At 60.0% G+C, this 25143-nt stretch overlaps 1 protein-coding gene across 17 annotated transcripts in view; it reads right to left on the bottom strand.

Annotated features, from left to right (window-relative positions):
• The window catches only part of HSPG2 (heparan sulfate proteoglycan 2), a 102554-nt gene that overhangs the window by 5714 nt on the left and 71697 nt on the right, over window positions 1–25143 (bottom strand). For 6 of the 17 annotated variants that reach the window (XM_033433206.2, XM_033433207.2, XM_033433209.2 and 3 more), the window contains 45 exons: window positions 24097–24197; window positions 23818–23998; window positions 22805–22930; window positions 22517–22669; window positions 22294–22436; window positions 21833–21968; window positions 21598–21752; window positions 21229–21379; window positions 20306–20493; window positions 20079–20220; window positions 19499–19650; window positions 19185–19320; window positions 18936–19087; window positions 17630–17765; window positions 17342–17493; window positions 16832–16970; window positions 16589–16740; window positions 15862–15997; window positions 15593–15744; window positions 15254–15392; window positions 14487–14638; window positions 14125–14272; window positions 12938–13089; window positions 12375–12516; window positions 11894–12045; window positions 11366–11507; window positions 11099–11239; window positions 10635–10769; window positions 10201–10382; window positions 9085–9280; window positions 8655–8834; window positions 8085–8345; window positions 6427–6631; window positions 5791–5888; window positions 5106–5372; window positions 4257–4366; window positions 3907–4054; window positions 3708–3824; window positions 2943–3054; window positions 2027–2171; window positions 1844–1943; window positions 1591–1700; window positions 1358–1466; window positions 693–791; window positions 83–304 (listed from right to left, as the gene is read on the bottom strand). In XM_033433206.2, coding sequence (XP_033289097.2) covers window positions 83–304; window positions 693–791; window positions 1358–1466; window positions 1591–1700; window positions 1844–1943; window positions 2027–2171; window positions 2943–3054; window positions 3708–3824; window positions 3907–4054; window positions 4257–4366; window positions 5106–5372; window positions 5791–5888; window positions 6427–6631; window positions 8085–8345; window positions 8655–8834; window positions 9085–9280; window positions 10201–10382; window positions 10635–10769; window positions 11099–11239; window positions 11366–11507; window positions 11894–12045; window positions 12375–12516; window positions 12938–13089; window positions 14125–14272; window positions 14487–14638; window positions 15254–15392; window positions 15593–15744; window positions 15862–15997; window positions 16589–16740; window positions 16832–16970; window positions 17342–17493; window positions 17630–17765; window positions 18936–19087; window positions 19185–19320; window positions 19499–19650; window positions 20079–20220; window positions 20306–20493; window positions 21229–21379; window positions 21598–21752; window positions 21833–21968; window positions 22294–22436; window positions 22517–22669; window positions 22805–22930; window positions 23818–23998; window positions 24097–24197 — 6747 coding nt within the window. The remainder of the gene's footprint in view (window positions 1–82; window positions 305–692; window positions 792–1357; window positions 1467–1590; window positions 1701–1843; window positions 1944–2026; window positions 2172–2942; window positions 3055–3707; window positions 3825–3906; window positions 4055–4256; window positions 4367–5105; window positions 5373–5790; window positions 5889–6426; window positions 6632–8084; window positions 8346–8654; window positions 8835–9084; window positions 9281–10200; window positions 10383–10634; window positions 10770–11098; window positions 11240–11365; window positions 11508–11893; window positions 12046–12374; window positions 12517–12937; window positions 13090–14124; window positions 14273–14486; window positions 14639–15253; window positions 15393–15592; window positions 15745–15861; window positions 15998–16588; window positions 16741–16831; window positions 16971–17341; window positions 17494–17629; window positions 17766–18935; window positions 19088–19184; window positions 19321–19498; window positions 19651–20078; window positions 20221–20305; window positions 20494–21228; window positions 21380–21597; window positions 21753–21832; window positions 21969–22293; window positions 22437–22516; window positions 22670–22804; window positions 22931–23817; window positions 23999–24096; window positions 24198–25143) is intronic. The other 11 variants (XM_033433213.2, XM_033433208.2, XM_049709347.1 and 8 more) reach the window with 11 other exon arrangements.

Raw genomic sequence — 25143 nt, 5'->3', positions numbered from 1 at the left:
CCGCCTCCTGGGGGTGTGGAGGGCCAAGGGGGGCACGGAGCTTGGTGCCTACAGCTCAACTGCATTTGGTGTCAGTGCTCACCTGACCCCAACTCGTAGCGGAACTCCAGGTGGCTGCCAACCATCGCCAGGGACACGAAATCCTCCACCGGCCCGCTCTTTCCCCCGCTGAACAGCAGGACCCCGTCAGGTGCCAGCGGCTTAAACTCAACATCCAGGCGTAGCTCGTGGTGCGTGTTGGTGAGAGCAGGCAGCGCCAGGTAGGAGCCCGCGCCCGACAGGGAAGGGGTGGTCACAGTCACACCTGCAGCAGTCACAGCTCAGCCAGGGCAGTGGGGATGCCAGAGTCCTGGGAGGGCTCCAACTATGCAGCCTTCCTCTGGGACCCCTGCCCACCCCACTCTCCAGTCCTAGAGGCTCGGGATCAGCTGGGCAATGGCTGCAACAGCCTAGAAGCACCCTGCCCCCAGCACTACAGACCAGGCTGGATCTCCAATGAGATGGGCTTCCCCTTTGGGGCCCTTGTGTACGGGATTCAGGCTGGGCATGAAGCTTGGCCAGGTGACTTTGAGGCCCTCTGGCTCTGGAATAATTTTATCATCCATAGGGCCCGTCATGGCCTCAGAATGCCCTGCCCAGCTTCTCCTGTCCTTACTGGGACCCCTGGGGGTCTCAGGCCCAGCTCCACTTACCTTCCTCACACCTCACGCCCGAGCGGCCCAGGTGGCAGCGGCAGGTGTAGCCTTGGCCGTCGGGCCGGTTCACACAGGTGGCGTCGGGCCCACAGGCCTCTGGGGGACACACAGGCCAATGAGGAGGGCACTGAGGTGGCCTGGGAGACGGTGGGGTCCTGATGCCGGAACTCTAACTACGGCCCCCCGGGGGCCTTGGCTACTTAGGGCCGGGACTCCTGGGAGGGCTGCATCGGGTGACCGGGGAGGGGGAATGGATTCGGGCAAGGGTGGGGCCAGAAGGGGCTGGGCAGGGAGAGAGCAAGGCGGGGAGTGAACGAGTGACTCTTTTGTTCTCGAAAGACTGTACCTGGGTGGTGGGTAGTGGGGTGAGTGCCTTGGTAACAGATGGGAAGGTGGTAGATACCAGGAAGCAGTGATTGGGGCTGGGGGGAGTGTCCGGGTACAGTGACGGGGGATGAGTGCTTGGGTAGCAGAGACGGGAGGCATGGTGGATATTAGGATGGCAGTGATGGAAGTCAGAATCCAGGAAGAGTGGTTAAGTACTCGGGAAAGATGGAGAGAGTGTGGTGAGTACGGTTAGCAGTTGGGGTGGATATGACGGGGCAGCAACGGGCAGAGGGAAGAGCCCGGAGTGGCAGTGATGGAGAGGGTGGGTTACACACCTGGGTGGCAGTGCAGGGCCTGCGAGTGCTCACAGCGGCTCCCGGTGAAGCCAGCCGGGCACACACACACATAGCTGCTGCTCTCCGAGTCCTGGCACTGGCCCCCGTTCTGCAAAGCAGCCCCCGGAAGTCAGACCGAGAACACTCTGGCCCTTCCCCACTCCCCACCAGGGCCGGCCATGGCTGAGGACAGCGGCCTGGGAGGCCGGGAGGAGTGTGCGGTGTGGGGTTACCTGGCAGGGCCGGTCCCGACAGGTGGGGCAGTGGGAGATGCCGTGCGCTGTAAGGTTGAGGTCATGGAAGACGATCTCCTCACCCTGGATGCGCAGCTCCCGGACACAGCCTGGGGGGTGGGCAGGCAGGATGAGCCAAGTCAGGGGTGCTGGGAGGCCTGCCCAGCTCCGACCCACGCCCTGCAGTGCCCTCCCAGGTGCTCTGCCAGCCAGGTGAGGTCTGGCCAGGGCTGAAGGTGGGGAGGGGGTTCACCTATGAAGCCGCCGCTCAGGCCTGCCTTGGGGATAGCGCCATAGTCGGGGTAGCCACCCAGGTAGAGCTCCTCATTCAGGTCCAGACCCTGGAACTTGCCCTGGACAGGGGTAAGTCAGGAATGGCAGAGGCTGAGCGGAGGTGGGGAGGGGCTAGGGATAGAGGAACGGGGCTGGGTCTCACCTGGGAGGTGCCGTTGACCGGGGCCAGGCTGCCCACGATCAGGGAGCCCTGGGTGAGGCTGCGCAGCAGGGTCACGGTGTGGAACTGGCCCAGTGCTAGCGGTGTGGGGTGACGGATGGTGGCCATGCCCGAGCCTGCATCAAACCTGCTCCACGGGGTGGGAGGGAGGGCCGGGGCAGGAGAGAGCGGATATGGGGTTTGTAGGAAGGGCTGGGCAGGGGGCCAGGCTGGGCAAAGGGGTCGACGCCATTCCCTGTCATCCTGCTCTGGTTCCTGTCCCTGCCTTGTGCTCTCGCCCCACCACCACCCCCAGCTCACCCTATCCCTGCCCCTCCCCAGGGGTTCTTCTTCTCCTACACTCTTTCCCTGGGAGCTCATTCAGAGCAGCCCCCGGGGCTCCAAGTGCCCCTGGCTCTAGGCCCTACAGCCTAGCACCTGGCCTCACTGTTCGTCTGCACACTCCTCCCTCTGAGATGACCTTGTTTCTCCTTCTTTGTTTGTGGCTGGTCTTCCCCAACTAGGATATACATTCCCACAAGGGCCAGAACTTGATTTGTTTTGTTTGTATCAGTGCCTGGTACATAGTAGGTATTCAGCACAAAACTGTTGAATGAATAAATGAATGAATGAATTCTGGCCTGCAGCGGTCCCACCCTGGAAGGACACACTCTAGCATTGCTGAGTATTTCTGCCGCAACTGTGTGCAGGTCTGAGGCTGCTTCCTCCGCCACCCGGCTGGCGCACTGTGCTGACCCTGGCAGCACGGGGGGTCACCGAGGGTAACGGTCACATCTCCTTCTTCTTTCAGAACCTCCGTCGTATGACTCAGCCCAGGGTGGTGTGTGCCTGACAAAAGTCCTGCAATCTAGTCCCCCAGCCCCCCTTCCCCTGTAACCCGGGAGGGTGAGGGTCTCACCGGAACTCGGGCCTCCCGCCCACAAGGCCGAAGGAGATGAAGTCGGGCTGCCTGTTGGCCAGGTTGGTGGGGCTCCCTGGGATCCGCTTCTGCCCGTTGTACAGCAGCATCCCTGGGCGGGCATAGCTGTGTTAGGGCCTCCCGTCCAGCCACGGGCTCCCTGTCTGCCCAGCCCCGGAACGAATGGCCCAAGCTTGTGAGCCTTTCCCCTCGCTAACTGCTGTCCCTCCCTCTGGCACACCCCACACAGCCAGGGCGTCTCCCTCTCAGGATGGGGCCCTAAATAGAAGGGCCTTGCTGAGAGCTCCTAGAAAGAAGCTGAATTTGCTTCACTTACACTGTAGGGTCTACCTGAAGGAGGAGAGGGAGGCGGAGACTCACCCGAGTAGAGGAGGAGGCCTGGACAGTGAAAGTCAGAGACCCGTAAGAGGTGGGAGGAGACAGATGAGAAAGAGAGAGAGAGAGGAGGGAAGGGTGAGAGATGGGAAAAGGAGGAAGGAGCAGAGACAGGAGTAGGGAGACGGGACAGAAGGACCGGGGGTTGCTGCACCAGTGGCAGAGGGACCGGGGCAGGCTTGGGTGCAGGTATCACACAGGAGGGAATGGAGAAGAGGAGGCATGAGCCAGAGGGGGAGGCCCGGCCGGCCTGGAGCCCCCAGGGCAGGGAAGGCTGAGGACCGGGGGCTGCCAGGGCTCATACCCTGATGGCAGTGACTTTGGAGATCCCCAGCCCCGGGCCCCCCAATCAGCTCCTCCCCTGCTCACCATCGGCTGAGTCGGGCCGGAAGGTGATCTTGATCTCAAACTTCCTGTAGGCATCCTTGATGGTGGGCAGCGGCAGGAAAGAGTGGGGGGTCTGCGTGAAGTAGGGCACCACCCGCTCTGAGGGCAGAAAGCACAGTTCAAGACGCCACCCACAAGGTGGCGGGCAGGGTGCCGCCTATCCCGGGGTGTGTGGTCTCACCTGGCACCTGCAGATGGGCAAAGGCCTTGACCTTGCCCTGGCGGTTGGTGGCGGTGCAGACATAGGTGCCTGCGTCCTGGGGCTGGACCGAGGGCAGCAGCAGCATGTTGTTCTCCAGGCGGCTGTCGGGCGGCAGGTTCCCATCCAGCTGCAAACACACTGGCACTTTGAACCCTGGCCTTGGCCCACACCTCCACGGGGCCCGTCTCCCATCCCTGCCTGGGGCCCACCCTCAGACATGGAGCGCATGCTCTGGGCCAAGCCTGGGCCAGCTCCTGGGGGCACCGAGATGGTGAAGACCTGGTCCCTGCCCCTCAGGCACGCCCGCTGGTTTCCTGCCTAGCATTTACCTTGCTCCAGGTGATGTCAGGAGTGGGGTAGCCAGAGGCCATGCAGGGGAAGACAGCTGAAGAACCAGTGGGCACACGGACCTCTGGGGGCGTTGAGATCTGCGGCAAGGCTGAGAGGGGAGGAGGAGACACAGGCCATCAACCTGATGACACCAACCGTTTGTGAGCCCAGCCTGTGTCCTGACTCATTTAATCCTCATGCCATCCCTGGAAGGGAGGCACTGTGTCCCCATTTCACAGATGAGGAAACTGTGGCCGTTCACTCCTGGTTGCACAGGTGGAACCAGGCAGAGCCAGGGCTCAGGGACAGGTTCAACTGACTCCACAGACCAAGCCTCTTCAACACACCTGGGTGGAAAATTGTGCAGCCCTCTGGGGACCTGAAGAGGGGGTACTAGGGCAGTGTGGGTAAGTTTGGGGCAAGTGATAGGGCTTGGGGTGAAAAAGAATAGCCTCTGAAGAACACAGAGATTGTGTCTGCCTGGCATCATCCACTGTCCACGTTTTACGTCTTTCACGTCTGTTTTGTGTTTGTGCTGTCTCTGCCAGCAGACTGAGCCGTAGGTCTTCCTTGTCAGAGCAGGAGCTCCAGCAGGTGAAGACTACTTATCTGATTTCCTCTTGATGCCCCATGGCATAGTTTTTCCCTGCAAGTTCCAGCTGCCCCAGAGGAACACTCACTGCTATCCCCTGCTGCACCTGCTTGTTATGAAACCTGCTCCCTAAATACACCAAACTGAAAATCCCCAAGAGAGCAGGAAGGAGGAGTAGCGCAGGTAAGGCAGGAGATGGCGTGAGAGCAGCCCCTGCATGCTCCCCGGCCCTGCAGAGCTCCCTGCCAGCCTTCACCTTGCACGAGTAGCAGCACGTGGGACTGGGCGGTGCCTGCGGCACTGGTGGCGGTGCAGCGGTACTGTCCTGCGTCAGCCAGCTCCACGTGGGCGATCCTGACGATGCCTCCGCTCTGCACGACGCCAGGCCGCAGGCGCCCTCCAACTTTGCTCCACGTCACCTGAGGCTTGGGGTCACCCAGGGCCAGGCACTCGAACTCCACGGCATGGCCGACCACCACGGTCTGCACGGAGGTCCGGATGTTGATGAGCACAGAGGGCAGAGCTGGGGGAGGACGGGGCAGAACAGAGTGAGGCAGCCTGCTGCAGGCCCGGGCTCAGAGAGGCTGCAGACTGCCCCAGAAAAGGTGAGCACCGGAGCCCGAGGCACTCAGCATTTCATTCACTTTTTCGTGCGTCCACTCATTAGCACGCTCACTTGTTCGCTCTTTGTTCATTCGTTTTACTCACTTGTGCACCGCAGTCATTTTCATTGGTTTGTCTGAGCGCTCCGCCCATCTCCCTTCTTCCCCCCCCCTTGCAATATTTGTCAAGCCCCCTCACTCTCTGCTAGACGAAAGCAAGATACAATCGAATAATTCTCTTTATTTGTATACATTTAAGGGGTTTCTTGGGGAATATGGTCCCTGTGCACTTCACCTCTGTCCCCTGCTCTTAGCAGAAGCCTGAAGCCACCGTCCTACCTTGGACAACAAGCTGGGCACTGGCCTGGGCCTGTCCCCATGGTCCATGGGCCTGGCAAACATACGTCCCTTGGCAGCTCTGGTCCAAGTTCTGGATTCTGTAAAGAAAAAAATAATAAGACATCAGTGAATAAAAACAATTGGTGAGAATACTTTGCAGTTGTGTGGGAGTTAAAAGTCAAGTATCAGCACACGATGTAAACTTCTAGTCTCCCCAAAACCATGGGAGGTAGGTAGGAAGTCAGGGTGAGTATCACCACACCCATTTTAGACCAAGACCTTGTGGTCTAGAGTTCCAGATCACACAGTTATCAAGTAGCAGAGCTGAGATCTGGGTCACATGTATATATCTGGCCTCAGAGCTTGTTCTCTTCCCTTTAACAATAATACAAACATGGGCCACTGATTACTGAAGCCCTTCCACATGCTAAGCACTGTGTTAAGTGCTTTAGGTTATCTCATTCTGGTCTCATATAACCCACTGTACAGCTGAGAACACTGAGGCTCAGGGAGGTGAAGTGACTTGCCCAAGGCCATTGTTTTATGCTAAGCCCAGTAGGATAGGTATTCTAACAGCCCCACTGGGTGCCTTGGCCTGGGATGCCCACGTTCAGTCCTGCCCCTGACCCCACTCACCGGAGCACCCCATCATGTATGCTGTGGCCGGGAGGCAGCTGACCCCCTTCTTTGATCCAGCGGAGTTGAGTGCCCAGGTCGCTGGGCACGACACAGTGGAACTCGACGCTGGCCCCTATGCTCTTGGTCTCCAGCTGAGGCGTGACCTGAACGGTGGGCGCGGATCCTGCTGGGATGGGGGTGGCGGGGAGAGAGCCGGAGGGGCCTGCGGGGACAGGTAAGAGGTTGTGCGTGTGTGTGTGTGTGTGTGTGTGTGTGTGTGTGTGTGTGTGTGTGTGTGTGTGTGTGTGTGATATCCCCGATGCCCCTCCAGGACCCAGGAAACCCCCATCCTAACATTCAGGGGACGTTCCCCTGTTTGCCTCTCTGACCAGGGAAAAAAGACCTTTCATTGGCAGATTCATTCATCTGCTCACTCGTGCAGTCATTCAATCAACACAAATAAGAGCCTGTGGAATGCTGGGCTGTGCTTCCAGAAGCTCCTGGCCTTCGGGAGGGGAGGGCAGCCCAAGGCGAGAGCGGGAGGGGTCGGCCTTGGAAAGATTCAGACACCTGAAGGAAGGAGAGCAAAGACTATTCTGGCTCTAGTCTAAAATAGGAGAGGGGCTTCCCTGGTGGTGCAGTGGTTAAGAATCCGCCTGCCAAAGCAGGGGACACGGGTTCAGGCCCTGGTCCTGGAAGATCCCACATGCCGCGGAGCAACTAAGCCCGTGCGCCACAACTACTGAAGCCCGCACGCTTAGAGCCCGTGCTCTGCAACAAGAGAGGCCGCCACAAAGAGAAGCCCGTGCACCGTAATGAAGAGTAGCCCCGACTCGCCGCAACTAGAGAAAGCCCGTGTGCAGCAATGAAGACCCAACGCAGCCAAAAATAAATAAATAAATAAATTTAAAATAGGAGGATCCCAGGTGAAGGCACCTAATGTCCGGGTGCAGGGGACATATGGGAGGGTGGGTCAAATGCATACTATCACCATTTACCAAGTGCCTACTAGGTGCCACGGGCTCTACATATGTGTCCATTTCTAAGTCAGCCTATGTGCTGGCACCGTCCTCTCTACTTTACAGGATGAAGACAGTGAGGCGTGAGGCTTGAGGTTCGCTGACTTGGCCAGGTTCACACAACTATCAAGTGATCGGGCTGTGCACTGAACCCAGGACCTGGGCTCACTTCAGTCCAGGCTCTTGAGGAGACCACAGAGATGTGGGATTCTCTGGAGATCCACTGAAACCCTGGGCATCCGCGGGTGGGTGCTGCCCTATCACACATTCATTGTTGTCACCGTCCAGCATTTATGCAGCCCATTCTGGGTGCTGTGGTGGACAAGCCCGAGGCTGCTGAGATGACTGGGTCCAGGCCCTGCCCTCATCCTCTGTCTGGCAGGCGAGGCAGGCTGGGGTACTCATGTAAACATAGCCTCTGGCAGTATGAGGTCAATGCCAAGGGAGGGATGCAGCAGTGAGAGCTAGTTGCTGAGAACACAGTGACCGGGGTCTTCCTGGGGGAAAAGAAGGCGTTCCAGCTAGGGTAGTGGAGGGGGGTCTTCATGCCCCAGGTGGGGGTCCCCCGGCACCAGCTGAGGGGTAAGTGAAAGGTTCAGACAAGCGCCTGGAGGAAAGCTGACCCCATTCTACCCAGTCTGAGCTGGGGCTGCTCACCTCGGACCAGCACCTGGGCGAAGGCCTCAGCTGAGCCCACCTTGTTGGTGACCCGGCAGCGGTAGCGGCCTGAGTCCGCAGGGGCCGCAGGCTCAAGGAGCAGCATCTCATTCCTGGTGGTCGCCCTCCCAGGGAGGCTGCCGCCCACACGGCTCCACTGGAAGGTGAGCGGGGGCGTCCCATGAGCCAGGCACTGGAGCTGCACCGTCTCCCCTGCCTGCACCGACGCGTGCTCCGGGACTGTGGTGGCATACGGCGGGCCTGGGGTTGGAGACACAGAGGTCAGGGCGGCGGAGAGCAGAGGTCAGGATGGCAGCAGGTGCTGGGCCCTGGTGACTTGCCAAAGGACTAGGGAGCTGAACAGGGAGCCCAGAGGACTGGGGATGAGGGAAGCCAAGGTCCCAGGAGGGGACGTGGGTTTTAGGTTAGGGCAGGCTCCGGGGCCTGAGGTGCATGTGACCCTCCAGGTAGGTTTCCTGGAGTTCTGTCCAGGGTGTGGCCTGGTTGGGGGGCTGAGACCTCCATGCAGTGCGGAGAGGGTAGCGCGAGGAGGGTGGACGAGGGCCTTACTCTCTACATGCAGGGCGATGGTGGCCTCAGCATGCCCGGCAGGGCTAGTGGCGTTGCAGATGTACTGGCCCGAGTCCTGCTGGGCTACCCGTGGGATGATTAGCGTGTCACCTTCCAGCTGGTGCTGCCACGGCAGCGGGGAGCGCAGTTTGGACCAGTGGATGGTGGGCGTGGGGCTGCCTGTGGAGTGGAGCGGCAGAGGTTGGTGGGCTGCCCCAGGACTGGCTGGGGGTGGGATGGCCAGGAAGGGACCTGGGTCAGCTTGCTCCTTCATGGGGGGCACAAAGTGGGCACCTCAGCCATCACTGGGAGATTGCCTGCAGCAAAGCCCCCTTCCTGAGCATGACATCCTCTTCAGGTCTCTTGTGTCTAAATTCAGGCCCCAGGGCCCGCTGCTCTGCCTGCCCTGTGTGCCAGCCCCCGTCCACACCTGTGGCTGAGCAGCGCAGGGTGGCCGTGTGTCCAGCTTCCACAGTCAGCTCGGCTTCTTCTACCTGGACCTGGGGGGCCCCTGGGGCCACAGTGCCCGTGTCTACAATTACTTCCACTCGCTTCTGCGCTGTGCCCAGTGCATTCTGAGCTAGGCAGACGTAGATGCCTGCATCTGATGGTTTAGCTGACGAAATCTGGAAGAAGCAAGGAAGTTGGTCATCAGGCCACTGAGGGGGGACCTTGGCTCAGCCCTCTGGCTTGGTTTCACCTCTTTCTTCTACCCGCCCCTTTGTGTTTAGCTTTCCTGTTTGACTGGCTGCTTGAGGGCTCACACCCAAGATATCCCATTAGTCCATCCATCCACACATCCACCCCCCATCTACCCGTCCATGCATCCATCATCCATCCATCCACCCATCCATCCACCCACCCATCCACCCATCCATCCACACATCCACCCCCCATCTACCCGTCCATGCATCCATCATCCATCCATCCACCCATCCATCCACCCACCCATCCACCCACCCACCCATCCACCCATCCACCCCCCATCTACCCGTCCATGCATCCATCATCCATCCATCCACCCATCCATCCACCCCCCATCTACCCGTCCATGCATCCATCATCCATCCATCCACCCATCCATCCACCCATCCACCCACCCATCCACCCACCCATCCACACATCCACCCCCCATCTACCCGTCCATGCATCCATCATCCATCCATCCACCCATCCATCCACCCACCCATCCACCCATCCATCCACACATCCACCCCCCATCTACCCGTCCATGCATCCATCATCCATCCATCCACCCATCCATCTACCCACCCATCCACCCATCCATCCATCCATCTACCCACCCATCCACCCATCCATCCACCTACCCACCCAACCACCCATCCTTCTACCCATTCCTCCTTCCACCTTCCTTCTTTCTTCCTGACCATCTTCCAATCTAGCCATCATCCACCTATCCCATCCCTCCCTTTCTTCACCAATTCATCACCCATCTGTCCATCCACCACTCTCTCCTCCAGGCAACTGCTCGAGAACGGGCAGTGACTGGGCCTCAGATCCAGAGATGAGACCCCCCTGACATCACCTGCAGCACGGTGTGGCTGTCCACGAGCCCAGGTGCCCGCTGCTCCAAGTTGGTGGGGGCACCGATCCGGGTCCAGCGAGCAGAAGGGCGGGGCTCCCCAGCACTGACACACTCCAGGGTGATGGCCTTTCCCGCTTTCACCCGCACGGGGCTCTCGGGGAGCACAGACACTGTAGGGGGCCCTGCCCAGAGGAATGACACCACTGATACACATGCAGGGCTCTGCTGGTCATGTGCACTGTCACAGCCCCCTTACCAGTAACTGCCAGTGGGCACTAGTCTCCCCACTGCACCTATGTAGAGACCGAGGCTCAGAGAGGGAGAATGCCCAAGAGGGAGGCAGTGGCAGAGGATGGATTTAAGCCTGGAGGTTCTGAGCTCGGAATCAGGGCTGGAAACACGAAGTCAGAGCCCACGGGGTTGAAGGCCCTCACCGTGCACGCTGAGGTTCACGACACTCTGGGCCACACCATAGGCATTGGAGGCCACGCAGCGGTAGGCACCGTGGTTGCTGGGCCGGGTGCCCACGATGGTGATGATGGAGCCGTTGGGGCTGATGTGGACATTGTCTGCGGGGTTGGCATCAAGGAGGGTGTGGTCAGTGAGGGTGTCCTCCTGCCTTGGCACTGCCAGTAGGCACACCAGTGCCCCAAGGCCCCGACCCCTCCAGTCTGGGTGTATCCAGCTCACAGGGTCACAGATGGTTGATAAACAAGTCCTTGGAGACTCCTGGGTCCAGCCCTCTCACCATCCAGACAGGGACACCAAGTCCCCAGAGGGGAAGGGCTTTACCCGGGGTCACACAGAAAGTTTGGTGCCATGGTCGGCTCTGCCCAGCCGCCAGTGGTGAGCCTCGCGCATTCACACCCGCCTCCAGCCCCCCACCCCCCCGGCTCACCCTCCAGCTCCTGGTTCCGAGTCTTCCACTCAAGGCTGATGGGGGCTGCCCCATCATGGATGAGGCACTTGAAGCTGGCGTCTTGGCCCTGCCGCACGGTGCTGCTGGGCGGGTCGATAGAGATGACAGGGCTCCTAAGGCCTGGGGGAGGACGGAGGCAGAGGGCTGCGCTCAGCAGGGCTGGGTGGGCTCCCCCGCCTCCCCTCCCCACTCCTCGGCCCCAGTGTCTCCCCGCCTCCCCCTGCCCGTGGCGTCTCCCTCACTCACGGTAGGAGGACCCTGCACTGGGCGGGACAGTGACCGTGAAGGAGGCCTCGTGCTCAGGGCCCGAGCTGCCAACCACACGGCACACATATTCTCCGGAGTCGGCCTGGGAGACGTGGTGGAGCCGCAGCCGGGAGCCGTGGGTCTGTCGGAGTGAGGAGAGGGTGGCCATCGTGCCAGAGCACTCGGGACAGGGCAAGTCCCCGAGCCCGGCTGTGCCAGTGCCCAAGAGTTCTCAGGAGCTCAGGGCTCCAGCTGGTGGAGATGAGGAAGCTTCATTCACAGAATCCTACAAGTCCACTCCATCCCCTTTTCAGAGGTAACTGCTGCAGGAAATGATTCAGCAGCAAAGCCAGGAGAAGAACCCAGGTCTCTCAATTCCCAGGCTGCTGAACTCCTCCCCGCCAAGTATTTTATCCCCTGGGGTCCCCAAGCATGCCAGGGTTTGTGTGAAGAAGGTTTGGGATGCAGACGGCAACTGCAGGTCAAAACTTGCCTGCCCTGAATTCTCCCCACCCCTGGCCCCTGTACCTGGTGCCGGGCGGGGAGGCTGCCCCCACGCTTATACCACGTGACCTGGGCATGTGCCTGCCCGGGTACCACGCAGTTCAGGTCCAGGGTTTGTCCTTCGGCCACATGGGAGGAGGAGGCCTCGATGTAGATGGGCTGGGCCAGTCCTGGGGCTGTGGGCACAATGGGTGGGTGAGAAAGGGGCGGCCCCGGAGGTGCAGGCAGAGACCCGAGGCGGTGGCACCAAGTGCCAGCTGGCCCTCCTGGAGGTGCAGTGGCTTGAGAGGGACTGACATGGCTGAGCACCATTGACCTAAGAAGGGTCTCTGTCCCCTGGGGGCTGAGATGCCCTGGTGAGACCTTGGTTCCCAGTGGTTGGGGGAGGGGCTGGAGGACCTTCCTGGAGCCGAGGGCTAGAGCCCTGCTGGATAGCAGGGGGAGCAAGGCCAGGCAGGGGCCCCCAAGCCTGTGCCCAGAACCGCCCGCCGCTCCTGTCACTCACCAGGAATGGGGCCTGGGCTGGAGGCCTCGATTGTGACCAGGACAGAAGCCTCCAGAGTGCCTGAGCTGCTGGCCACTCGACAGGAGTATTCGCCAGAGTCGGCAGGGGACACCTGGTTCAGCCTCAGCAGGGGGCCGTGGACCTGGCCAGGGTGGGGCGAGAGTGGGGAGAGTGAGCCGGGGGGCTGGTGGCCAAGGCCGTCAGACGCCCCAGCCCTCTCATACCTGTACCCCAGGACTGTCATGCACCATTGCGAGTGCTGCCTCCTGCCAAAGGTGACCCCCTTTGACACTGGACGTTGTGGGGTATGTTTACTATTATGCTTTTCCTGGCAGGAGAAAGCCCAGTGTCTTGAGTAAGAGGTGTCCTTTTCTAATTTGCACCAAGGTACTGGGCAGCCAGTGATGGCCCTACCATGCCCAGCCTGTTCTTGAACTCCTGAGTCCCAGTGATCTCCTGTTGCCACTTTCCTGAAGCCCCGGACGTTGGGGCCACCTTCCCTCCCGGGCAGGGGACGGGGTGGGGTGGGAATGCCCACATCCTGCTTTCTCCAGGCTCCATACCTGGTGCCGGGCAGGAAGGCTGCCCCCGCGCCTGTGCCATGTGACCTGGGCGTGGGCCTGGCCAGGCACCACGCATTTCAGATCCAGGGTCTGCCCTTCGGCCACGTGGGAGGAGGACGTCTCGATGAGGATGGGTGGGGCTCCGCCCGGGGCTGGGGCACAGGAAGAAGTCAGTGAGCTGGGACTCCCTGTGTCCTCAGCCCCTGCCCCTGGGTGCCCAGATGGTCAGGCCAGAGGCCACAGGCAGACGGCCTTGATACCCCCCTTCCCATTCCCCTGAAGCCTGGAGCAGCTGGGCTAGCCTGGCGCCTCATTCTCCCAGCCCAGCCCCAGACAATGGTCCCACCATCCTCTGTGGTCCCGGCACCACTGGCGGCCAGGGCTCAGGGCCAGGCAGCTCCACACAGATCACCAACGTTTCCCAGACTTGAGTAGTACGGGGCTAAGAACACAGACTCTGGGGCCAGACTGCCTGGGTTCAAAACCCAGCCCTGCCATTTATTAGTTGTGTGACCCTGGGAAAGCTACTTCACCTCTCCATGCCTCAGTTTCCCCAACTGTAAAACAGAACAATCATACCTACTTCAAAGGGTTATTGTGATGGTGAAATGAGTTAATATGTGTAAAAATACCAGGGCCCAGCACCTGGTAAGTGCATATCACGTTCATTACTTAGCAATTCAGGTACTATTATCATGATGTCTGCTACGGCCATGTGCTCCCTGTGCTATTAATTCCTTTACACTTTCAATTGATTCACTTAAGAAAACCCTTAAACACACAGCCCCATCATAGGCAATGATTTCCATGCAATCGTGACAGGTTTGACGTGTTGATGTTTTTTCCCTAACATTATCACTATTAATATAAAAAAATATTTCATCAGGGCACCACCTAAAATCACCCTCTCAGATCCCAGAGGTGCAATCCCAGCCTTTAAGGAACTCGTGTAATTGCTGCAAGAGCTCTACTAGCCCCACTTCACAGATGAGGAAAGTGACACACCAAGAGGAATCCCTCGTGTAACGTTTCAGAGTGTGGACAGAGGAGCCGGGACTCACGCCCACACGAGCCGGACTCCACAGCCCGTGCTCTCGGGCCCTAGGGATGAAGCCCACTTGACCTGGCTCTCGAGCCCCCCTTTCTTCCCTCCTCCTGCTTCCCAGCCCCACTGTAGGGATCCTCACCAGGGACGAGAACAGCGCCAGAGCCAGAAGCCTCGATGGTGACCAGGACTGAGGTCTCCAGGGGGCCAGAGCTGCTCACCACGCGGCACACGTACTCGCCCGAGTCAGCCGGGGATACCTGGTGCAGCCGCAGCCGTGAGCCGTGGGCCTGAGCAGGGACAGGACGGGAGAGGAGCAGAAGGAGATGGCACGTGGAATCCTTGAAGGCTGGGGCCAGGGTCCCACCTCTGACGCAGGCAGGCACTGCACCCCACAGGGGATCCCAGGCCCTCCTTCCCGGGCAGAGCTTGGGGGACAGGCCCCTAGCCAGGGCCCGCACATCCAGCAGCCCTCCCACTATGTCCTGCCCCCAACTCCCATACCTGGTGGTGAGTGGGGAGGCTGCCCCCGCGCTTGTACCACGTGATCTGGGCATGCGCCTGTCCAGGGACCACGCAGTTCAGATCCAGGGTCTGCCCTTCGGCCACGTGTGAAGATGACGACTCGATTCTGATGGGCGTGGCCCCGCCAGGGACTGGGCGCACAGAAAGAGCAAGTCGGGGCTTTGGTCATGGTCAGATTTGGGAACACCTGGGTTGGTGGGAGCCTCAACTGGAGAAGCCTCCACCCTCCCAAGGTAGTAAGAATAGCTAACACTTATTAAGCACTTACAGTATGCCAGGCACTGTTCTCAGTACTTTGCGTGCATTAACTCACTTAGTCCTCACAAAATTCACATACTTTCTGCCTTGATGGAAATGTTCTATCATCCGCACTGTTCAATGCAGTGGCAACCAGCTATGTGCGGTTACTGAGCACTTTGTTTTTGAAATGTGAGGATGTGAATTTAGAATTTTAACTAATTTTAATGACCATGCATGGCTAGTGGCCACCGTATCGGACAGCTCTCTGAGGATGGAATGATCGACATCCCCACTTCACTGATGAGGGTACGGAAGCTGAGAGGGGAGAGTCACCCCCTCAAGGTCCCTAGTGGTGCAGGCAGGATGTGAACCCTGGCATCCTTCTGCTGAGGCCTCGTCCTGCACCACCACCCTCGTCTGAGGGCTCTGACTACAGGGCCTTTCCTCCCTGGGAAACACTGGTACCTGCATCTCCCAGTCCCTTCCTGGGTCTTCATCGGACTCACCAGAGGGGCTGCCGGTGCTGGGGGAGACTGAGACCACGATGGAGGCCTCCTGGGCATCGATGTTGTTGTTAGCCCGACACACATACTCGCCTGAATCTGCCACGGACATCTGGTGCAGCCGCAGACGGGAGCCGTGAGCCTAGGGGTGTGGATAAGGAAGAAGGGAGTCAAGGGGTTGAGGGGTCACCGGCTGGCTCAGGCCTCCTCCATCAGACCGGCTGAGGCTACCCTCTGTCTACCCAGGGCAGGAGGGAGGACCGCCAGCTAATGTTTCGGGTTCTTTGCCCATGGGGGGCTGTCCCTGAACTGCCCACCCCACTGCCAGGCTCTACTCTGTACCTGGTGTCGAGTGGGAAGGCTGCCCCCACGCTTGTACCACGTGATGGTGGCCTGGGGCTGCCCGGTGACCACGCAGTTCAGATCCAAGGTCTGCCCTTCAACCACCGTGGGGGACGAGGACTCGATCCTGATTGGTGGGGAGACACTGGGCACTGGGGACAGAGAGGAATGCACCACATGGCCGGAGTCAGACGAGAGTGACGGTGCCAGGCACCTCGCTGCCTCCCCCACACCCGCTTGCCTAGACCCCCTGCCCTAGGAGTTCTCACTGTGGGAGGAGCCGCTGCCCTGGATGGTGACGATGAGCGAGGTCTCCTGGGAGCCGGCACCGTTGCTGACATGACACACGTACTCGCCCGAGTCCGCGGGCGTCACCTGGGGGATCCGCAGCCGGGAGCCCACGATCTGAGGGGGAGCAGGTGTCAGGGGGTGCGGGCAGCACCTCCATGTCTCAGGTGCTGCCGCTGTTGCTTCCTCCGGACTCCGGGAGCCTCACTGCCTTGTCTGGGGTAGCCTCCACCCTGGCCTCCTTCAGAACTCCCTTGGTGGCCTTCCCGAGGCTCTGGGCTGGGTGGACAGTGTCTCCAGCCTTTGGACTATTCTCACCCGTCATCCCTGCAGAAAGCCCATTGAGGCCCTCCCCGGTGACGCCTATTACAGCGCTGTCACATGGCATCTCTGCCTAGCCCTTTAGCCTGTGAGCTCCCTGAGGGCAGGCACTGGTCTCATTCCATTTGAATCCTTAGTGCCAGGACCAGGACTTGGCCTGGAGCAGGTTCTCAGGGAAATGTAGTGAGTGAGTGAAGTACAGGATCCAGCTGAGGTCAGTGGGACTTATCTCCATATCCTCAGCACTGGTCCAGGGCCTGTCCAGCAAGAACACTCAATGTTTGTTGAATGACTGAATGAGCACAGACGGGCTGTTGACAGCTCTTCCTGATTCCCGTCAGGGCCGGTGACCCCAGTTTTTGCCCTCCCTGCCTGCTGGTTCCATACCTGGTGCCGGCTGGGTAGGCTGCCTCCACGCTTATACCAGGTGATGGTGTGGGGGGCTTGACTGGCCACCAGGCAGTTGAGGTCCAGCGTATGTCCGTTGGCCAGGGAGGCTGAGGATGACTCAATGCGGACGGGGTACACCACACTCTGGGCTGGGAGGGTGAGATAGAAGGCAGGGTGTGGGAGCCACTGACGGTGGAGGGGTCCTCCCAGCCCATTTGTTATGACCCCTGAGACACTCACAGCGGGAGGGGCCGAGGCGCTGCTGGATGGTGACGAGGACGGAGGCTTCCTGGGTGCCCGAGCTGCTGACCACGCGGCACACGTACTCCCCGGAGTCAGCTGGAGTCACCTGGGGCAGCCGCAGCCTCGAGCCATGTACCTGGGAGGGTAGGCAGGTTCACAGCCAGGCTCCCACCCCCTTCCCTGGTACCCATCCCAGCTAGACCCGGCCAGATGGAGCTTTAGGGCTGGGGCAGAAGCTCTTCCAGGGAGAACCACCATTCACGACCCTTCAATTCCCTTGCCCGAGGGTTGGGATTGGGTCCAGTGGGAAGAAGTGGGGGACCAGCACTTGCCACCTATGGGGCAGGTGAGGTGGACAGTGTGAGCCCATCTGGCAGATGAGGACACTGAGGATCAGGGAAGTCAAAGGACTGGCCAGGCAAGGGGCAAAGCAGTGTCCAAACTCAAAGCTCCTTACTCCGCAGTCTCGAGGGTCCTTCAGGCCCCCCTTAGCACCCCACCTCCTACCTGGTGCCGGGCAGGGAGGCTGCTCCCGCGCTTGTGCCATGTGACCTGGGCGTGGGCCTGCCCAGAAACCAGGCAGTTCAGATCCAAGGTCTGCCCTTCAGCCACGTGTGAGGAGGATGACTCGATCCGGACTGGAGGGGTGACCCCCAGCGCTGGGGACAGAGGGCAGAGGGTCAATCCCCAGCTGGGAGGAGAGGGGGAGGGGAGGGTGTGAGTGAAGGTAGGGACTGCTGGTCTCTGGGGTCCTGCCACTGCTGGAGTGGGAAGCCTCCCCCCAGCACCACTCACCAGGCACAGAGTCTGCAGACTCAATGGTGACCAGGACGGAGGCTTCCAGGGGCACCGAGCCACCTACCACGCGGCACACATACTCGCCTGAGTCGGCTGGGGACACCTGGTGGAGTCTCAGCAGTGAGCCATGGGTCTGGCCAGAATGAAGGTGAGGTCAGAAGGGGCCCTCTTAGGACCCCTGCACCTATAACCTGCAGCCCTGCCTCACTCTGAGCCTGAGAACTGGCTCTTAGTTCTGTCTTGCTCAGGGGTGAAGCGGGTGTCTTGTCCCAGGAGTGAGGGATGGCCCAGAGGAGCCATGGGGAACTGGGCAAACACTAATACCACACTCCATCCATTCTTACACACTTAAAAAAAAAAAAAAGGATGGAGAAGATAACCTGCATATTATTTTTATTTTATTTTTTATTATTATTATTTTGGCCACACTGTGTGGCCTGCGGGATCCCAGCTACCCAACCAGGGACCGAACCCGGGCCCTTGGCAGTGAAAGCATGGAGTCCTAACCACTGGACTGCCAGGGAATTCCCTAGACATACTTTTTAAAGTCTCTGAAATCAAGATGCATCTCACAGTGAATTACAATTACAAATGGCAGTTTTTTTGTTTCTCCTTAGAGGCACATAAAATCATGGTGCATCCTGCAATCAGTGGCATCCTAAATTCTATAAAATATATCAATAATAACAGCTAACGATGGGACTTCCCTGGTGGTCCAGTGGTTAAGACTCCGTGCTCCCAATGCAGGGAGCCTGGGTTTGATCCCTGGGAATCAAATGTTTTTGATTTGATCCCAGGGAACTAGATCCTGCATGCCACAACTAAGATCCCGCATGCCGCAACTAAAGATCCTGCACACCGCAACTAAGACCCAGCGCAGCCAAATGAATAAATAAATAAATAAATATTTTAAAAAATAGCTAATGATATGACAGTAGTAACGGCTCATAGCACTTTCTATGAGCCAGAGCTCTGAGCACCTTGCATATAAATTAATTCATTTCATCCTTAAGATAATTCTGTAAGGGAGGTACTATTATTACCATTTTACAGATGCTGAAAGTATGGTACAGGGAGATTAAGAAATTTGCTGAAGGTCACAAGCGAGGAAGTGGTGGAAGCAGCAGTCACACCTAGGCTGGCTGGTCCTAGAGGCTGGGACCATTGCCCCGCACACCTGTGCAATGGGGTCCTAGGCCTCCCCGTCTCAGAGGAGCCTCCAACCCACCCTACCCTTGACCTCCACTCCCCAGTGGCCTCCCTCTTGTTCCCTTCTTGGCCTGTCCATCCTCCGGTCCTGTACCTGGTGCCGGGCGGGAAGGCTGCCCCCGCGCTTGTGCCATGTGACCTGGGCGTGGGCCTGCCTGGGCACCACGCAGTTCAGATCCAGGGTCTGCCCTTCGGCCACATGAGAGGAGGAGGGTTCAATGCGGATGGACTGGGTGCCACCAGGAGCTGGGGGAGAAGACGGTCACTGGTCAGTCCAGTTCTCTGCAGCTTCCCCCACCTTACCCCTTTCTCTGTCCAAGCGCAGCCTGCAAGTCCCACTCACGGTAGGCGAAGTTGGCTCCCTGGGTCCTGGTTACTGTGACTGTGATGGAGGCCTCCATACCATTGCTGGCCCGGCAAACATACTCGCCTGCGTCAGCTGGTGAGGCCTGGAAGATGTACAGGCGGGAGCCGCGGACCTGGACAGCCATGGGCAGGGGTGTGAGAGGGGGGCTTCTCAGAGCTCAGCAGGTACCCCCCAACCCTGTTCCTCTGAGCTGGGAACTGACAGCCCCTCAGCTCAGAGGCTGCCCCCGCCGACCCACAGTCCACAGCTTGGCCTGGCTGGCCCCCTCCTGCCTTTCTGCCACTGTGTACCTGGTGCCGGGCGGGGAGGCTGCCTCCACGTTTGTACCATGTGACCGGGGCATGGGCCTGCCCGGGCACCACACAGCTCAGATCCAGAGTCTGCCCCTCGGCCACCGTGGGGGATGAGGATTCGATCCTGACAGGCGGGACGGGTCCTGGGGCTGTGGGGAAAGGGGCGAGGGTAGCAGACGCTCCCCAGAAGGGAAGGAAAGAACTGTTCACCCTGGAGCCAGCTCAGCCTGTGGGTTCAGTGGCCTGGGCTTGAGGTCCTCGGCTCAGCAGCCCTGAGGGGAGCCAAGCCTTGCAGAGGGAGCGAGGAAGTGGGAGAGATGAGGATGATTGAGGGAGGAGCAAAAACATGAGTGATGTGGCCAGAGAGAACAGTGATGGGAAGACGGCAGATTACTCAGAGAAGTGGAGTCCTCCCGGGCCGGCCCTGTGGCCAGCCCCAAGGTGGGCTTCCTGCCCCAGTGTGGCTTCCTGCCACCCCCTTCCCCGCGTCAGCAACGGGAGTCACTAGGGCCTCAGCACCTGGGAAGGCTCTCAGCACCCCGCACCCCAGCTTGCCCTGTCACTGGCAGTCACTCACCCGGGATGGAGCCAGTGCCGGCGGCCTCGATGGTGACTAGGACGGAGGTCTCGAGGGGCCCAGAGCCGAGGACCACGCGGCACACGTACTCGCCTGAGTCTGCTGGGGACACCTGGTTCAGCCGCAGCAGTGAGCCGTGGGTCTGAGTGCAAACAGGGACGGTCAGGAGGGGCCTGAGCGGCTCCGTCCAACCCCTCCAGTGGGCTGGCCCTGGGGGGCTGCTGTACCTGGTGCCGGGCGGGGAGGCTGCCTCCACGTTTGTACCATGTGACCTGGGCGTGGGCCTGCCCGGGCACCACACAGTTCAGATCCAGCGTCTGCCCTTCGGCCACATGAGAGGAGGACGACTCGATGCGGATGGGCTGACTACTGCCTGGAGCTGGGGCTCCACCAGGAGCTGGGGCGCCACCAGGAGCTGGGGCGCAAAGGAGCTGGTCAGAGGCCTGGGCTCCTGAGCCCCAGCCCTGCAGCCCTGGAGCAGAGGGCCCTGGGATCTGACGAGGCCCTAGCTTGGGAGGGCAGATGGGAGGCCTTCTAGGGCTGGGACCATGCTTTTCTGCCTCAGCAGGGCCAGCCAGACCCCTCTTTCCCTCTCTGACCTTCAACTTGGAGTTCAAGGCCCATTTGCCTATGCATGACTCCTTGATCTGTGATGAGCTGCTCTGGCTTGCAGGGAACCAGAGTCTTTTAGCGCCCAGGCGGGGCCAAAGGATGCAGACAATAAGGCCACAGCTCCCTCCTTTAGAGTGCAGGCCGTGTACTCACACTACATGGTAGTGCTGCTGTCCCCATTTCACACGTGAGGAAACTGAGGCCCCAGAGGTAAAATAACCAGTTCAAGGCTGATAAAGGGCAGAGCCAGCATTTGAATCCAGCTCAGCCTGACTCCCAACTCAGTGTCCAACCCTGACTCTGCTGCTTTTTGATGAATTCTGAAAACAGCACCCTCCCCATGGGGTCCCAGGTAGGTCAGGTCAACCTGTCCCCACCCTCAGTCCCCTCATCTCTCCTTGCAGGGAGTGGAGGGTTGCAGCCTGCCTGGAGCGCCTCTTCTTGTCCTGATGGCATCGAAGAGACCACAGACACCAGCCTTGGGAACAGAGGGGAGGTCGGAGGGCTCGGGGCCCACCCAGCCCCACTGGCTCCTCACCTGGGGTGTAGCTAGGGCCCGAATGGCTGCCGTGGAGGACAGAGACGATGATGGAGGCCTCCTTGGGGCCTGACTCATTCTCCACTCGGCACACGTATTCTCCAGAATCAGCTGGTGAGACGTGGGGCAGCCGCAGCCGGGAGCCATGCACCTGGGCCGGGTAAGGACAGAGGCACGTGAGGATGGGGAGAGGCCGCGGTCAGCACTCCCTCTGTGCCTCAGTGCCTGCCTCTGCTCGGAGCCACCCCACGTGGGAAGCTGAAGAGGGAGGGAAATAAGGGCGGATCCTGCTCGTGCAGAGTGCAGAGTGCCAGGCTGTGTGAAGGACCACCCCCAGGTCCCCTGCCACGGGCTCAGGGACCCTCGTACCTGGGCGTGGGGAGGCAGGCTGCCCCCTCGCTTGTACCACGTGATCTGGCTGTGGGCCAGCCCTGTCACCATGCAGTTGAGGTCCAGCGTCTGCCCTTCGGTCACGGAAGGTGATGAGGACTCAATCCTCACTGGCGGGATGCTGGCACCTGAGGCTGGGAGCAGAGGGGGAGTGAGTAGGCCTCGGGGGGACCCTGGCTTGCCTTCCCACTCCTTCAGCCCCAAGGCCCCGCACCTGGAAGGACGACCACTTGGATCCGGGCCTGTGCGGTGCCCGCGGGGCTGGTGGCCACGCAGAGGTAGAAGCCGGCGTCAGCGGCAGTGATGGCTGGGATGAGCAGCGTGGCGATGTCTGTGCGCTCAGACCGGGCCTGCCACACAGCGAGAAGGGTCAGCCGCCCGAGGGGCCCAGGCAGCCTGGCAAGGGCTAGTGAGGGAGGGCAGGAGGAGGGGGCATAAAGAGTAGAGGCAAGCTCCGAGCCAATATGAGGGCCCCAGTTGGGCACCAAGGAGGGCGGAGCCAGGCAGCAGAGCAGGAGGCTGACGGCTGCCACCCGCCGGGACGCACGGAGCGGGAGGTCTGAGCAGGGCACCATCTTGGAAGTGAAGGGAACCAGAAGAGGAGATGGGAGGGGCAGGTGGCAAGTGCTAGGACTCTGCTGAGCCCGTGGGCCTGGCCCGGACGGATATCCTCACCTGTGGGGGGAGGCTGCCCCCCTCCTTCCTCCAGGTGATGGTGGCGCTGGGCACACCCGCAGCCCTGCAGTACAGCCTGATGCTGCGGCCTTCGTGTACCTGGGTCCTCTCTGGACTCACCTGGACCCTAGGCCCGCTGCCCCCTGCAGACAGAGCCCTGTGAGAACACCTCTCTGGGCCGCCATGAGCTCCCAACTGCCCACCCTCAGCCCCGTCCTCTCACCGTGCACGTGGAGCACGGCCCTGGCCACGTGCTGCCCGGCGCTGCTGTGGGCGCGACACAGGTACTGGGCTTGATCCGAGGGCTCGACGGCTGGCAGGCGCAGGATACCACCATGGATTTGGGCCTTCTGAGGGAGCTGGCCACCGGGGCCCCCTGACGTGGAGAGGTGGGGTCAGCACCCACTGGGATTGGCATTGCCAGGGTTGAAGTCCACAGCCTAGAGTCCTGCCGCTGGCCCCCATATGCAGGAGAGCCAGGCCCTGACTGTCATACCCGCCACGGCCTCACCTGTCCACTCGAGGGTGGGCGTGGGGTTCCCTGTGGCACTGCAGCGGAACTCAGCCAGCTGCCCAGGCTGCACTGTGAGCTGTGGCGGGTGGATGGAGACCACGGGGGAAGACGGGGTGGCCGAGGCTGACGAGGGAGGAGAAAGCATATGTGGTCACGGTGGGGAGGGACCCGTGGCAACAGCCTCCTTGCCGCTCTCTTTGCTTCCACTCTAGCCCCTCGTGGCCATTTGTCCATAGAACAGCCAGAGGGAGCCTTTAAAATGTCAATGGGGGAATCCCCCGGTGGTCCAGGGGTTAAGACTCTGCCCTTTCACTGCTGAGGGCGTGGGTTCGATCCCTGGTCGGGGAACTAAGATCCCGCATGCCACATGGCGTGGCCAAAAAAAAAAAAAAAATGTCAATGGGGTCTTGTTACTTCTCCACTTAAGACCTGTCCATGGCTCTTAGAACAAAATCTGAATTCCCTGCTGTGACCCACTGCGTGCGCTCGCCTCTGCCCACATCTTCAAGTCCCTCACCCCACCTCCCCTCCACGGCTCCAGCCACGCTGGCCTTGCGCCCCTCAAACACATCAACATGCTCGTGCTTCAGGGCCTTTGCACACGCTGCTTCGTCCGCCAGCTCTCATGTGGCTGAACACCTTCTCTTCCCTTCAGGTCTCAGCTGAGATGTCACCTCCTCAGAGAGGCCCTCCCCAACCACCCCACGGAGAATAGCTCACCCTTCTCCCACCTCATTTCTCACTTTCCAATCACTCTGTTTACTCCTGTCCCAGCACTGGTCACCCGTGTAATTATGTTGTTTGTCCACTTGTTCCCTACAGAACATGGAGGGCAGGAGGGCAGAGCCCCTGTTTGTCCCCTCCCACCCCTGTTTCTTCAGAGTCTAGGCCAGGACCTGCCATACTGTGGTTCAGAAACTGTCAGCTGAAGGAAGAAATGGTCACTGGTCTTGGTGGGTGCGGAGGAAGGTCAGGACTGGGTGGGTCAGGCATGGGCATGAACAGTGTACCTTGCACGTGCAGCGTGGCTGTGCCCTGGTCCATGGCGAACATGTTGGAGCCGGTGCACACGTAGGTGCCCGCGTCACTCGGCTGTACGCTGCGAATGGTCAGGATACCGTTGAAATCCATGGCTCGGGCTGGCAGTTTCCCATTATGCAGGCGAGTCCACACCAGGGTGTAAGCCGGAGACTGCAGGCAGGACAAGGGAGATGGGGTGGGGGTCCGGGTGGGGCTTGGAGACCCCAGAAGACAGATCCTCACTGATGCCCACTCCCTGCCCCGCCCACCTTGCTCTTGGCTGTGCAGATGAAGGTGACGTCGGTTCCGGGACGCACGCTCTGGCTCCGCTGCTCTTCCACTGTCACTGTGATGGGCTTGCTGGGAGCCTCTGCCGGGACAGGAGGTCCCCCAGTGAGCCGGGTGCTGGCTAGGCCGCTGTCCTGTGGCCACTTTCTCTCCCTCTTCATCACCCCATCCGGATGTCACTTCCTTCCCAGTCTGGCTTAGATTCCATTCCACTCCCTGGCACCGCCCTCCCTCATCCTGGCCGAAACCCATCATCTACTTTCTTCCTGCTGGCACTGAGCACCCAGCAGGCTGTGACCAGAGAACATCACACCATGACCCCCTTGGCTCCAATTCAGGATCACAGACCGCAAATGAGCTCTTAACACTTCGCACTTCACTCCAACTGGGCTTCTCTGTCTGGTTTGAGTTTCTATCCTCCCGAACAACCATTTCACACCTGCTCCCAACTTCTCCACCCTCCTGAAACCCCCTTCCGCTTCCATGGCTTCAACTCACGCTTCTTGAGAGAATTGAAACAATTAGTCAGGAATTTTCCACGTTCCCAAATCTACCCACCTCCCTCCTTCCTGGTCCCTGAAGGATGAGACCTTTCCCCACCTCCCACCCCACCTCAACTCCCCTTCCTGAGTGCTGGAGCCCCTCCCAAGGACCCCCTCCCCCTGCTGTGCCCTCTCCTTTCCTTCCCCATGGGATCATTCTGCTCCACAGACAAATGTGTTCTAGAGTTTCCCATCTCTGAAAATGCCCCCCTGACCCTATACACCCCTCAGCTACTGCCCCATTTCTTGGCCTCCCTTCAGAGCCAGGAGTCTTGAAAGAGTTGTCTACACTGGCTGCCTTCCCATCCCTTCTTTGCCTCCCTCCCATCCAGTCTCTACCCCATCTCTCCACTGCAAACCGCTCTTGTCAAGGCATGACCTCCAAGGGTTATTTCTCTGTCTGTAGCTGACCTTCCCGGGGCATCCGGTGAGGCCGGCCACCCTCTCCGGGAAGTCGTTTCCCCTCTTGACTTCCAACTCACCACG

Source organism: Orcinus orca, chromosome 1 (genome assembly GCF_937001465.1).
Source record: "Orcinus orca chromosome 1, mOrcOrc1.1, whole genome shotgun sequence".
NCBI classification, from domain to species: Eukaryota; Metazoa; Chordata; class Mammalia; order Artiodactyla; family Delphinidae; genus Orcinus; species Orcinus orca.
The sequence above is the reverse complement of the archived record's forward strand: the minus strand, read 5'-3'. Positions and strand labels throughout refer to the sequence as shown.